Source organism: Chrysochloris asiatica, unplaced genomic scaffold (assembly GCF_000296735.1).
Source record: "Chrysochloris asiatica unplaced genomic scaffold, ChrAsi1.0 scaffold00078, whole genome shotgun sequence".
NCBI classification, from domain to species: Eukaryota; Metazoa; Chordata; class Mammalia; order Afrosoricida; family Chrysochloridae; genus Chrysochloris; species Chrysochloris asiatica.
In genome coordinates, this window is record NW_006408596.1 from 2,685,406 (window position 1) to 2,700,674 (window position 15,269).

At 40.9% G+C, this 15,269-nt stretch overlaps 1 protein-coding gene across 3 annotated transcripts in view; it reads left to right on the forward strand.

The window, feature by feature from the left end:
* The window catches only part of CLIP1 (CAP-GLY domain containing linker protein 1), a 110,375-nt gene that overhangs the window by 37,705 nt on the left and 57,401 nt on the right, over positions 1-15,269 (forward strand). The window contains exons 8-13 of one of the 3 annotated variants that reach the window (XM_006865386.1): positions 89-121; positions 3,456-3,560; positions 7,837-8,781; positions 10,266-10,382; positions 12,551-12,608; positions 13,155-13,238. In XM_006865386.1, coding sequence (XP_006865448.1) covers positions 89-121; positions 3,456-3,560; positions 7,837-8,781; positions 10,266-10,382; positions 12,551-12,608; positions 13,155-13,238 — 1,342 coding nt within the window. The remainder of the gene's footprint in view (positions 1-88; positions 122-3,455; positions 3,561-7,836; positions 8,782-10,265; positions 10,383-12,550; positions 12,609-13,154; positions 13,239-15,269) is intronic. The other 2 variants (XM_006865387.1, XM_006865388.1) reach the window with 2 other exon arrangements.

The window sequence follows — 15,269 nt, forward strand, 5'->3', positions numbered from 1 at the left end:
ATCTTTAAACCCTAACAGACATTGAAACTTTAGTTGAGTCTTTTTTTTTTTTTTTGTTCTTTAATTTTTTTTATTTTTTTACTGATAGCAAAAGAGCCAGATTTCTGAAGATCCTGAGAATGTAAGAGGGCACTTAAGTGTGTGGCTATTTCCCTGTTAACACAGATTGATTACAGATTAAAACGCTTGTCGATACACTCCAATACTAACTGCATCAGTTGACATTGGGACATTGGCCTTAATATTTCTGTGCATGTGGCTTTCAGAACAATTACATTTGTTGTCCTGGAGAAATTGTTTCTAATGACTAAGCTTCATAAATTCATTCCTTTAACGGGTAGGCAAAAGTTTACTTTATAAAGAATTTTGTTGAAAAGGAAAAAAAAATATCCAGGGGCCTAGCTTCCTTTACCTAATTCATAATGTATTCAAATTTTCAAGTTATTCAGAAAGAAATAATAGGTGAGTGAAGAATACAATATATCTGTTGAAGGACTTGTAGAAATTTGGGAGAAAATTCCCAGGTCTCTAGTTTTATCTCTGTGGGATGATAAGAGGGAACTGACCTTCCCAGCCATTGTGGTGTGGCACTGTGGGATAAAGCACTGGACTGCAAGGTCAGTTTTAACCACAAGTCCAGCGGTTCAAACTCACCAGCCGCTTCTTGGAAACCCTGTACAGGGTCACTATGAGTTGGAACCAACTCACAGCACTTAACAACATGGCCTTTTATATGCACTCCTCCTGCTGGCCAATGCTTGCCATTTCATTTGTTTCTGTCTCATAGTAAGGTTTAGGACAGAGTAGAACTGCCCCATAGAGTTTCCTAAGCTGCCATCTTTGTGGGAGCAATTCTTCAGGCCTTTCCTCCAAGGCGCCTCTGGGTGGATGGGTTCAATCTGCTGACGTTTTGGTTAGCAGCAGAGCTCTTACCATGGCACACCAGGGTTCCTTCCCCTGAAATGTGAAACAGAGGCAAGCATTCTCCAGTAAAGACTCTACATCTTTTAGTTTATTATCATTGAAGTGAGATTTTTGTCTTCCTGTAACAGTGCTCCTAGCCATGTCCCTGTTTTCTTTTCCTTCCTCCCTCCGATCAGTACCAGGAAGCCAGTGTGAGCCTTACCAAAATGACCCGCAAAGCGGTGTTGCGCAGTGGTCCCCACCAACTGTGCCACCATGTGACTAGAATAGAGAAATTGCTTGCTTTGGTTTAACGGCTTCTTGGAAGCGAACATAGAAAACTCAAGACTGAACTTTAAAAACCACAAAAGTCTGTGTTCAGAGGGTTCCTTTTTGTGACGCTCCTTCCATGATCTGGGTCTCTTCTTGCCTTCCTAAGCAGCCTCCTACCGCCCTGGTGTCCCCGTGTCCTGGTGTTGGGCTGCATGGGCTCCTCCTGCCTCTATGTGCACTTCTAGCAGAGCCTCTGCTTCCTTCTCAGTTCCCGCCAGAACCTTCCTCCTGGGGAACTCCACATTTTAGTCTAAGAAAGGAGGGTTGTCCTGTGCATGTGTAGCATTTTGACTGCACACTGTGGCCAAACAGTGGCTCATCAGCTCCTGTCCTGATGAGTGATCACAGGCTCTGTGGGCGCCCCCTTCCACTTGGGGTTTGCTGCCCTCATTGGGAAGATCTCTGAATGAGGAGAAGATCATATTAAATGGTAATTGCTTGTTCTCTGGAAATATGAAGGGGCTTCAAAAAGTTCATGGAAAAATTCTAGTATTTTCCTTCCCTTTTTCCACAAACTTTTTGAAGCCCTCTCATACTGGCCCTTCATCCAGAGAAGAAGGGGAGAGGCAAGGTTCTGTTGGCTTTGGCTGTTTCCTATTAGTCTGGGATTCCAAGTCCTGAGGCTGTGACCCCAGTTCTATAATTCTGGATTCGAGTCTTTTCTTGTCAAAGCAGCTACATTGAATGCCACATGTCAGTGACACATATAGACCAGAGAATTAGAGGTCTGGAATTTGTATTTCATTATTTGTGTTGAGCATAAAGGCCTGACACCATTGGAGAGTTTCCTTCTTTTTTTTGTTCACCTTTTACATATTCCACGAGTATTTATTTGGTAAATTGAAGGTAGGCAGTGAAATCCCCAGTACCACTGGAGTGAGTGAAGACGTTTGTAATCTGTATGTTTACATTCCACCTTCTCCAGAAGCTCTGCACTACTCTCTTTCACATTGTGCAGACCTTCTTGTCCTGTTCCCACTGCCCCTAATTGTGCAGACTGGTAGGTGAGACTTGTGAGGGCTACACAGTGTTTAAATTAGAGCTTGTCACAGGCAGCTGCTCAGAGCAGCAGGGGCAGTAGGTTTTACAGTTGATTTTGCTGATCACACCTATTTGAGGAGGAGGGAAGAGCAGTTAGATCATTTTGAATTATTAAGATCCTGCTACACTCACACTTGTGTGAGACCATCTTTTGAGCTTCCCTCCAGGTTACCTCTGAGTGCGCGATGTGGGTGCTAGTGAGTATCTGTGACCCTTCAGGAGTTTTCAGCCACTTGGGGCTCCCACCAGCTGTTTTTGCGGCAGGCAGTACAAACTCAGGCCGTTGTGTGGCATCACCATTCTTACCTCTAAGATGGTAAGACCTACCTCATCTCAGGGTAAAGATAATAAGTCCCTTGCCAGTTCTCACTCAGCTGTTCTCCTGCTGAGTCTCTGACTGGCTTGCTGCAGAGATAGAGGCTATAAAGGGTCGTTTTTACAACATTTTCTCTTTGTATAGCTGATTTTTTTTTTTTTTTTAAAACCTTTGGATAACCAACCTGCCATAGATGAGTTGTTTGCTAAGACTTTTACACCTTCTTATCCAAATAAGCAAAGACTATGGGTGTGATTTACCTCAGTAATAAATTCTGGATTCCTCTAATCAGAATTTAATATCTGAGCTGTGCTCATATCAAATTTTACGCCATAGTGCAAGGCCCCTCCTCAAGGGACGGACGTCTCAAGTGCTTGTCAGATTTCTGAAGTTCTATTCCATATTCGTTGATAGTGATCACTTTGGGGAACAACTCCTTTTTTAAAGTCATTGAGCCAGTGACATCCATAGTACTGTCTAGTAACCACTATGGGAGCAGGGGAAATGATAGTTTAGAAGAATATTAACGGTTCTAATTTGTGCTGATAAATGTCACTTCTCAGTATCACTTATATTCGGCTGCATGCATCTGACACTTTTCACCTCGCCTCTTGTGTTGTCTGTTTTGCTTTCTCAGTAGACTAGTTCATCTCCCCTGCCCACCACCATCCTGTGCCCACCGTGTTCACCGCTAGCCCAGCCTCCTCATCTCATTGCCATCCTCCTCTTCTTTCCATCATCTCTTTTGTTCATCCTCCGGCGGAAGGTACCGGCGTCTCAGCCTGCATGCCGCTCTTTCCTCTTGTGCTGGCGTGTGATGGTGGCACTGTTGTGTTCTCTTCCTCTCCCTTTTTACTAACAGACGCAGACCAAACTGGAGCATGCCCGCATTAAGGAGCTTGAACAGAGCCTGCTCTTTGAAAAGACCAAAGCTGACAAACTCCAGAGGGAGTTAGAAGACACTAGGGTAATGGTTTTCACTATTTAATGACGCAGACCCCTGTGTGTGAGTGGTGGACACTTTGGGTGATGTGCCATGCTGTTGGCCTGACCCTTGACCCAGTGGTTCAACCTGAGTTTGCTCTTGTTGCTGTCCAGGTGTTCAAACTGGTGGGTAGACTGCATTTGTTGTATATCCAGTTTTGCATTAGTTGTAAAGACTCAACCAAAACTGAGAGCAGAGACTTTCTTGCTGTGCCGATGGCACGGCCCTTCTCAGGTCCACTTGAGCTTCTTCATAGGGAGACCTTGAACTGCATTTCTCCACTTCGCCCCCAGCAGTCGATTGTCCTCTTGCTGTCAGACTATCCTCGCTGTTGGGTTTTTTAAGTTATTCTTTGTTACAGTTGTTTTATATTAGCTCTCTTGGCATCTTGGGAGAAGAGAATTGAAGCAGTGGCTCTTTTTTAATGAGAGTTAAGGAGTTAAGGACGGTAATCCCAGTTGCCTTTTGTTTATTTTACCTGGTCCCTCTTTGCATCTTTCTCCTTTCTATTGCCTTGGAGGTTGAAATCTTCGTGGTCAAGAGGGAAAAGTGTGCTGGGGCCAGAGTGTCTTAGCCACTGTAAGCTGGTGTGTTAGTGATGTTTTAGTGTATTTATATATGAAAATGTTGATGGAGTGCTTACTTCATGCCAGGCTAAGTACTTTGCAAGCTTAACTCATTCAGTCTAACCACAACACAGACTTAGTAGTATCAATGTCCCCATTTTAGAGATGAGATCACTGAGGCACCAAAAACCCACTGTCACTGAGTCAATTTCGACTCACAGTGACCCTTATAGGACAGACTAGAACTGTGCCTTAGGGTGCCTGAGATTGTACATTTTTACTGGAGCAGGCTGTCTCCTCGTACTCTGGAAGAAGCAGTTGGTGGGTTTAAACTACCGGCCTTGTGGTAATCCACTGCACCACCAGGAATGCTTCACTTAGGCACAGAGGTGAAATAATTGGCCCCTGTTACACAATGAACAGTCATGGTGGAGCCAGCCATTCCATCCAGGCCGACTGGCTTGTGAGTCTGCGCTTTTCAGCACGACTGGATGGCCTCGAGTAGGGACAGTGTTCTGTGCTAAAAACTTTAAGACTCATGATTCTGAGCCCTTTACATGTGAGAACATCGGTGCCCATGTACATATGTAATTGTACACGAATAATGAATCTGTCAGTCACTAAGCCACCCAGGTTATAACTTGAAATTTTGGAAAATTACTCTTTCTCAGATCAGATTTGGGAATCATGATTTTTTTTTTTCCCCTTTGAATTACTTGTAAACTTAGATATTTCTCCAGGTGAGAAATAGCTAAATTTTTTTCTCTTAGTCCTTTTTTTTAAGGGGAAAAAAAATGTTCTTAATTAGCTACAAAACTGAAGATTGATGCTGTGTAGTTAGTAAGGGAAAAGACCCAACACACGCACACAAAGGTGATCGTTTCATGCTGTTTCTTTGTTACCTGAGAGTTGAAGGCTTGACATAAGAAATAAAAGGGATTGAGTTCCTTTAGTGGGACTGACTGTTGAAATAAGGACTTCTTTTTTAAAAATTTTTGAACTATTTTTTAATACCGTAGCTTTGTGAGCACACACCGTTGAAGTTTTCTGTGGATAAGAAGGCATCTGTTTACAGCATGACGTACCCAAGTAGTTTAGATTCAGGCTGTTACATTTCTATAACAAACAGTGTCCTCTCTAGACCTTCCTTGTTGGAGTCCGAAGCTGTCACGAACAGTGACCACGTGCGTTTCATACCACGCGTGTTCCTTTAAGGAATCCTGGTGGCACAGTGGTTGCTGGGTAGGCTGCTATACAAAAGCCTGGTGGTTTGAACCCACCAGTTGCTCCCCTGGGAGACAGATGAGGCAGTCTGCTTCCATCAAGACTACAGCTGAGGAAACCACGTGGGCAGTTCTTCTCTGTCCCATAGGGTTGCAGAGAATTGGAATCAGTTCAACAGCAATGAATTTTTTTGTTTTTTGTTTTTAGAATTGCTTTTGGCCAATAAATTTTGTTTGTAAACATTGTGCTTAGCGCCATAGAGATTAGCAAGACTAAGAAATGCTTCCTGCCTTTTGGGAGACTGACACATAGGTAGTTTCAAGTGAGAGTAGATGTGGGAAATGAAATGAAAAGTCAAAGTTTTGTGAAAATGCTTATATATATGCAAAGTAGAATCTTACTGCTGTTAATTATTTTTGCTTGTTTTCTGTTTGGCATTTTCTCAATTTGATTGTTTTGTGACTAGTTAAGTACTATTGCCCTTTGTTGGGAACACAGTGACTCAGTAGGATCAGCACTGGACTGTGGACTACCAGCTCAGTGGTTTAAACTCACCAGCCACTCTGCAGGAGAAAGGTGAGGCTTTCTGCTCCCACAAAGATTTATAGCTTCGGAAACCCTGTAACTGAGTTGTAACCAACTCAAAGGCACTTAAAGTCAGCAACAACATAGAATAAATCTTGCAGCATTGGGGTTTGTTGATGTTTTGCACTTACTTTGTGGTAGCAAACTCTTAGACTCCCCCTTCCCAGGAAACAGGGGGGTAAATTAATCTATTTTTAAGTCACAGAGCACAATTGTAGTTCCCGTTGACATATTGAATGACTTGGTTACACAGTTTTAGGCTCCAGGTCATCCTTGCTTCTTCTTCTCTTTGATTGATGTTTTCACTGTCATCATTGTCAGCAGCAGGCAGAGGAGGCCAAAGCAGTACACACTGAGTATTTTCTGCCAGGATAAGAAGCAGTATGGGTGAGTCCCTTGAAATCTAGGGCTCACTACTGGAGTTTGTAAATTTTTTATTTGCCTTCTATTCCTCAGATTAGTCCAATAATTCATTGTTATGCCTAAAGCTACAGTTTTTCACATGTCTTTATAGTATGTTGACTGCCTGAAAGGTCTTGGTAGATGCTGTTGAGTGGGTCTGACTCTCAGAACCCTGCCTGGTCATGTGCCATCTTCACAATTGTTGCTGTTTGACTTCATTGTTGCAGCCGCTGTGTTAATCCATCTTGTTGAAGGCCTCTGGCTCTCTACTTTAGCAGAGAGACGTAATTTTCTTAGAATGACTGGACACAGGTCAAGAAAGTGTTTCTCTTAGCCCCGAGGTGTGTGTGTGTGTGTGTGTGTGTGATTTTTTTAAAAAGCAGATTCCGTGGTCCTACTCCAGAGCTCAGGATCAGAAGGCTTGGAGTAACTGGGAATTTGCATTTTGAACATTCATGTCAGATGATTAATGTGCACACTGCAGTCTGAGAACCACTGGGTTAGGGGACAAGATGTGCACATCAGAATGCTGAGAGAATTATAAGAGGGGGAATCTGTATGAAAGTCTTATGTATAATTGCAGGTAAGTAATCATTCTGATTTGTCATTTTAAAAAATTAATAAATTATTTCTTCATTTAATTCCATATTCTCTTATTCTATAGGTGATATTTATTGAAATCTCTGACAGGTTATTTTATACCAGCCCCATCCAGTAGACATATAGCGTGAGCCACACTTACATAATTTAAATTTTTCTGGTATCCATATTGACTTTTTGATAAGTGAAAAGAAGAAACAGTTGAAATTAATTTTACTAATATATTTAAAGCAATATATCCAAAATAGTAACATTTTATTATATAATTGATATAAAAAATACTGGCAGGACACTTCCCATTCTTTTGTTCTACAGTGTTCAGATTAGGATGTGTAGTTCATAACTTTGGCACATCTCACTTCAGATTAGTCTTACTTCAGGTGTTCAGGAGCCATATGTGGCTGGTGGCCTCTGTTAGGGCCAGTACTGCTCTATAAGATCACCTCTGCTAGGTGCCAGGAGCACAGGCCACAGCTGGTGAGCTAAGGAGGAACATTCTTCTAAGCTGAGAACTTGGAATTTTATGGCTTCTGTGAACATAACTGTCACTGAATGTATATTTCCATGATTTGAGTTCTTTAAAAGAAAAATAAATACTAGACTCTTCTAGATCCTTTTAGCACCTTGAAATGGTGATGCTTTTCCAAAGATTATAATTTTGAATCAGAGTTGCCAGAATGGTACTTAGAACGTTATTGCAGTTGTAGATACATTGTTGTTGTTGTTATTATTAAGTGCTGTCACGTTGGTTCTGAGTCATTGACCCTGTATAGGTGATCACATAGGTTCTTCTTGTAGTATGACTGCTGCCTAAGATGTTAAAGAAAGTCACTAGTGAGTTGTTACTTAAAAACTCTTTTTCTTTGGACTGTTGTTGATAGGTGGCTACAGTGTCAGAAAAGTCTCGCATCATGGAACTAGAAAAAGACCTGGCATTGAGAGTCCAGGAAGTAACTGAGCTCCGAAGAAGACTTGAGTCCAGTAAGCCTGCAGGGGATGTGGATATGTCACTTTCCCTGCTGCAAGAGATAAGTTCTCTGCAAGAAAAGTTAGAATCCACTCAGACTGACCGCCAGAAAGAAATAACTTCTCTGAAGGAGCATTTTGGAGTCCGTGAAGAAACACACCAGAAGGAGATAAAGGCCCTACAGACAGCAACGGAGAAGCTTTCCAAAGAGAATGAGTCATTGAAAAGCAAGCTTGATCATGCCAATAAGGAGAACTCAGATGTGATAGCTCTGTGGAAATCAAAGCTGGAGACTGCCATTGCATCCCATCAGCAGGCGATGGAAGAGCTGAAGGTGTCCTTTAGCAAGGGAGTCGGAATGGAAACAGCAGAATTGGCAGAGTTAAAAACACAAATAGAGAAAGTGAGACTAGATTACCAGCATGAGATAGAAAATTTACAGAATAAACAAGATTCTGAACGGTCTGCTCACGCTAAAGAGCTAGAAGCCCTTAGGGCTAATCTGATGAAAGTCATTAAAGAAAAGGAGAACAGTCTGGAAGCCATTACCTCAAAGATGGACAGAGCAGAGGACCAACATCTCATCGAAATGGAAGACACGCTAAACAAATTACAGGAAGCGGAAATAAAGGTAAAGGAGCTAGAGGTACTGCAAGCCAAATGCAGTGAACAAACCAAGGTTATTGATAATTTTACATCACAGCTCAAGGCTACTGAAGAGAAGCTCTTGGATCTTGATGCGCTTCGGAAAGCCAGTTCCGAAGGTAAATCGGAAATCGAGAATCTTAGACAGCAGCTTGAGGCAGCCAAGAATCAGATTAAAAATTTAGAGATTGAAAAGAATGCTGAGAGTGGCAAGGTTTGTATTGACGCCCTCCATCTGTTTGTTTTCCATTTGTTGTTCTTATTTTGCGTTGTACGTTACTTTTGAGTTAAGCTCATTCATCCTCCAAATTCCTGATTTAATTAAAACAAATTGTTTCATATTAACAGTTTTCCCAGTTGAGTATAGTATCTTCTGAATAGTGTGAGTATAGTTTCATCTGAGGAGATTATAGAAAATGATACCTCAACTATGAGAATCAATTCTAGATATTGGTTTTGTATTTGATTACTTTATATGGTACTTTATCTCTGGGCAGTGTTCTGATCTGCTTGAGCTTGGTTCCAGGCTCTAAATACTTTTAAGATAGAGAACTTCCTAAATTGATGGTGTTGAGTTAAGGTAAATGTATGAATGAATGAATGATTAAGATAGAAAATTACGAGATCATCTCCTCCTTGTCTGCCTACAGAGTTGCCTTGCCTGTAGGATTATAGATAAAAGCAAAATGGAAGTCTGTGTATGCTGCTTAACTATGACAGATAATATCCATAGCAAAATTCAGTTGAAGAGCTGGGAGCTCTTTGAGTTGCTACTTCTGTCTCATTGGGGTCTTTCCTGTCCTTCAATGAGAACCCCATTAATTCCCACTTTTCTTTGAGGAAAGACTAAATAAAATCATTCATGAGATAACATTGCTTACTAGCCTTAGTAAATGTCATCTTCATTTTAAAGGGCTGTTGAGTGAAAGCTCTTCCTAAGTTCTCCTGTCGCTAGGTAAAGGAGATGGTATTGATGCTGAATGTTCTGAGTTTTCTGTGGGAGAAGCTGCTCTGTTGGCAAGAAGGAATGGTTAAATGGGGAGAGGTGAGGACAGACAAACAGCAAGACATTGCTAACTTGACAAACTGACTACAGGAATGTTTTCTCCAGTCTCCTCACGTGGTTCCAAAACACCATTCAGAACCACAAAACTTAATAGAAGAAACGATTGAACTACTGGTTGGCCCACCTATGTTTTTTTCATTGACATCAAAATTTAATGAAAGCCAAGTTCTGATGACTCTTGCCAAATGGATTTCTAAAATGTATTGAAATACTTTAAGCCTACCCCAAAATACAAACCATAATAACACAGACAACATTTACTAACAACCCATTTTTTAAAAAGAAATTTAAACTCAGAAAAACACATTGTTCAAGTAGCTCATTTAAAAAGAAAACTTCTACACTTCCAGCTTTGGATCATCCTAATAGCCTAAGTCTTGGTGTAGATAGTCTGTTTTGGCTATTTAAAAATAACCTCTAAACAACCCTATCTAGAACTGATTAATTGAAAAGTCAGTGTTGAATAATAACAATTAAAAAACAATTTATCCATGCCTTTATTCTTTTCAGCTTTGCTTTGTTATGTTTGTTTATCATATTTTTTTTTTGCACTTGTTTTATTTTGTTTCCTTCTCATTCATTTTTATTTCCCTTTTGTCCATTTGCCTCGATACCATGTAACTGTCCGTTAGACTAGTAGCATTACCAAAGAGCTCCAGGGGAGAGAGCTAACAGTTACTAACCTTCAGAAAAATTTGTGTGAAGTCACTCAAGTGAAAGAGACGTTGGAGAAGGAGCTTCAGATTTTGGTAAGTACTTCTTGGGAATCTGAATTTCAGGGCTCATGGCCAGTTGTTCCTGTTTAAAAACAAATACTTGCACAGATCAATAAGTATGGCAGCTATTTTGTTTCTCCTTCAAAGTGTTAGTTTGAATTGAGTTTATTAATTGCTGACTGATAAACACTTTGATGGGAATCAGATCAAACCTAAACTAGCAATAAAGGTGAGTATTACTTTTTTTTTTAATCGATCCTCTGCCTCTGTGAGTACACTGCTTCAGAATGTCGTTTCCCACCTGTTGCTGTCAAGTCAATGTGGACTCAGTAGTAACCCTTTAGGACAGAGTAGAATGACTCCACCGGGTTTCCAAGGCTGTACATCTTTACAGAAGCAGACTGCCACAGATTTCTCCTGGGGATCAATTGGTGGGTTTGAACTGCCGCCCTTTTTAGTTAGCTGCCTGATGTTTATTAAATAACGCACTGTGCCAGCAGGAGTTAATAAGCTCTGGTGATACTATGGGCTAAGCATTGGATTATTAACCAGAGGGTTGCTTGTTCAAACCCACTAGCTGCTCCTTGGTAGAAAATGGAGAGTGTCTGCTGTAAACACTGACAGTGTGACACCCTAAGGAATAGTTTGTCCTTGTCTTATACAGTGATGCAATGAGTTGAAATTGACTCAGCACCTATAGATTTGGAGTTTTGTTTTGTCTTTTTAGTGTTAATCCCAGGTAGCTTTTAAATCATGCATCCAACACAGTTATATCTCATGTATGATGAGGACATGTCTCTGTGCCTTCCCCTTGCTTCAGAGCTGTGTGTGGCAGCAAGCCAGCAACTGTCCTGAGTCACCAGTTAGTGAGACAGGCTACCGTCCAATTCAGTGATTTCAAAGAATCCCTTTTCACAAGTTTATTCAACCTAAGGAAATTACATTTCCTTTCATAATATGCCCTCTTTCCTTAAACCCAAGGGGTAAGAAATCCACCCCCTTTCTTAGCTTTTCCTCCTTCTTACCTTGCCTTCTGCACCAGAGAACATTACATCATCATGGCTGACAGCATGAGCAGTGCTAGTGATGGGCACTCATTTTGGAGAAGGAAAACCATAGGTGTCTAGAGGAGCCACAAAGGATCCCATCTTTCAGTCCTCCCAATTACCTACGTCTGTGCTACTACCAATGATGATTAAATATGTGTGCTTGTTTTGTTATTTAAGTGTTAATATTACAAACTGTTTTAAAAAATAAATGATAAGTATATAGCTACACTGTCCAGTATGGCTACATAAATTTAAATTAGTAAAACTTAGGTCCTCAGTTGTACTGACTTCGTTGTAATTATTCAGTGGCCCCATGTAGCTAGTGGTTGCTATATTGGGCAGTGCAGAACGTGCTCATGAACAATCCTGGTATCTAGCTACATTTTGGGCAGAAGTTGGTCTAGGAATCACTATTTTGTAGTATTTTTTTTTTCCTAAGAAAGTACTCTCCTCTGCAAACTTTTCCAATGCTTTTGAGTATTCTTTTTGTAGTCTAAACAGAAAATGTGCCACTTTATGTCTGGCTCTGGGCATAGCATGTGTGGTCAACTCTGGGTGGACTTTGGGCATACAGGCCCATCTCATTATAGATGTAGTTAGTCAGAAGTAACCATTTAAAAGTTCTTTTGGTATTCCTATCTCAAAATCATCTCAAGGCAACCAGGAGAGTGCCTTTCTCTTGGCCTGTCGTCATGTTTAGTCTGTGAGTAAAGGGCTGTCTCACTGGAAGCTGTTAGAGACACAGACCTAGAATCAAGATTGTAGGTTGGGGTTACTCTCAGATAAAGAAAACTCTGCAACTCTGTTCATGGTCTCAAACTGATTGCTGAAGAGGTTGTTGTTATACGAGGGTAGCAAACACGAGGAAAAAGAACGCACGTTCATACATGCGTGCACATATGTACATGTATACCCACACACAAACCTGCACATGTAACCTCATCTGTGTGTGTCCTTATGTGCATGTGTGCACAGTATACAGGGAAGGGTAATTGATGTCATAAGTGTTAAGCATACTTTCGTTTCAATGAAGCAGAACTAGAAACTAAAAGCAGATAGTGTTATAGGAGGGTTAACTGATAGAGATTTTTTATCTCCATACTTTGAAATTTTGAAATCTTTTTGTTCTGAGCATCCTGTTCTTGTCTCTAGAAAGAAAAGTTTGCTGATGCTTCAAAGGAGGCTGTCTCTGTTCAGGAAAGTATGCAAGGTATGTGTTAATTTTGAAAGTCGGAGCAGATGGCTGTAGAGACTGTCATAATTTCAACATGGACCTGCCCCTGAATATACAAAATAGCTTCTACCTTTAGTGTTAATTCACCATCCTGGAAGTTCCCACATCTTAAAGGAATGCTGGATTTTATTAGATTCCTGTAATTGCAAGCTCCCCATTAATTCTTTTCTTCTTTTGACTTAAAGTTTGTTCCATATGTAAGTCTATTTGGGAAAAGTATTTTTTAAATTTTGCTGTAGTCCTTGATACTTATATTTACTTTTACTTGGAGGAAAGAGCTGACTGGCCAAAGGGATGCCTCATGCCTGCAAGCTTAGGGAGGCAGTGAAGAGAAGCCTCCTTGCTTCTTCATAATCCTTTTGTAGATTTGCCATACTGTGGTTTGATTTATAATGGGATTTTTTAGTGTCCCGGTATCTCATCCCTCATAAAAACATGATTGGATTTGACTGTAAGAAAGCCAAACTTTGGATGACTTAGTAAATATGAGGTATACTAAGCTTCTTGCTTTATCCAAAATAGAAACTGTTACCAAATTACACCAAAAAGAAGAACAGTTTAATGTGCTGTCCTCTGAACTGGAGAAGTTGAGAGAAAATTTAGCAGGTAAGAAGATATCTCTAATGACTATACATTAAATACAGTAGGATTTAAGAAAGTTGTAGAATGTTACCATTGAATATTGACTATTCAGGTTTAGCCTCTTCACTTATTATTGTGATGTAATATGATAAAATACTTGTGGCCTTCAGCAAGTCCTGTGTACTCAATCTTCAAAGTGTAGCTGGAATCCAAGTGCTTTACTCCTTACTTCCACTGCAGTCCTTGCAGTAAACCAAGCATCATCTTCATCTGAATGAGTCTAACAGCTGAACCACTGGTCTCTGCACCACAGTGGAAGCAGTCCTTGTAAAGTGAAGCCAGGTCATGTCACTTCCCAGCTCACTTCCCTTTGAGAAAACGCCATTCTCCTTCCCTCTTACAGAGTCCCAATGCTTCAGTGACACAGCACTCGGCTGCGAACTGAAAAGTTGGCAGTTCAAATGTACCAGCCATGCTGTGGGAGATAGATGTGGCAAAGTGCTTCAGTAAATATGACATAAAGCCTAGGGACAGTTCTATTCTGTCCTGTAGGATCATTGTGAGTTGGAATTGATTCAACAACAGTGGCTGGTTTTCCCTGTTACCTCTTTGACTTCACTTCTTCCCACTGTTTCCCTTGTTTATTCTGCTCCAGCCATGGTGTCCTCCTTGCTGACCTGGAACATGTCTCAGGCTTGTTCCTGTTACGTTACCTTTGCTCTTGTATTTCCCTCTGCCTGCCGTCTTCTCAGATGCACAAATGACTCACTACTTCTCTGACTTAAGGTCTTGAAGGATTCAACCTCCAACTCATATTTATCTTTTCCCTTTATGCTACTATCTGTTTACTTTATAAATTTTCCTTTATTTATTGTCTGTCTTCTTTGTTAGAATATAAGCTTCATGAAAGCAGAGATTGCTGTATGCAGAAATCCCCTAGAACAGGGTTGTTATATAGGAGGTCCCTCAATGTGTTTATGCCCTGAAGTTACCTTTTTAAAAAAATCTTATTGTGAATTGAGTGATAGTTTACATGGGAGAACATTAGCATTACATTCATCCTATAATGATTACAGTGCCTTCCATGCATCATCAAACAACCAGAGGGTATACTCTGCAAGCCTGACACCCACCCCCCTGCCTCCCCCCCACCATCAGTACACAGCTCCTTTCCCTCCCTGAGTCCAGAGTCCCCAGCCACTCCATATCTCCACATCATCTCTGTGTCCATCTCTGGCATCACTGTTTGTCTGGATAGGATCCCTCACTCCGCTCTTCTCCCTTGATGGTCCCAGGGTCCTCCACTCCTGACTGCAAGATCAATCACTCCCCTCCTTTTCTTTTAGAATGTCTACCTTTACATTTCCAACACTCACAGTCAGTCCTGATAGCAATTATTCACTACTCTACTGAACTACAAGAGTCTTATCTCCATCTCCTTTCACCAGCCCCATCCAGACAGGTTGGAAACTACTCAGTAGAGATTCTACCTTCCCCTGAACCCTCTGAAATTAGGCTCCCTCTTAAAAGCTTGTAATCCAGTCACTTCTTTTTTTTTTTTCTTTCAAGTTTTGATATTTTAATAAAGGTTTCTGTGATTTAGTAACAATACTTTCTTTTTTTTTCCCATTCAGGCATATATAATAAATTACACCTCCAAAGGGCACATTCTGCAAGTCTGCTCCTGGCCACCAGTTCTTAGTCCTTCTCTTCTTAGTCCATGAATCTACAGTCCTCAGCTGCTTCCCCTCTCCATGCCCCCATCTCTGCCTCCATCTCTGGTACTGCTGCTTCTTGGGATGAGGTCCCTCATTCTATTTGTGTGTTCCTCTCTTGATGGTCCTAGGGTCCTCTGTTTCTGGACTGTAAGATTAACCACTTCCCTTTTTTTGTTACAAAACTCCTACCTTTACAATTGTGACAGTCGCAATTAGTCATGATAACAGTTATTTACTATTGAATCTTACGAATCTTATCCCCATTTCCTTTCAGCAGACCCATCTAGACAAGATGATAACTATTCAGTGGGGACTCTTTCTTTCCCACCACACTCTT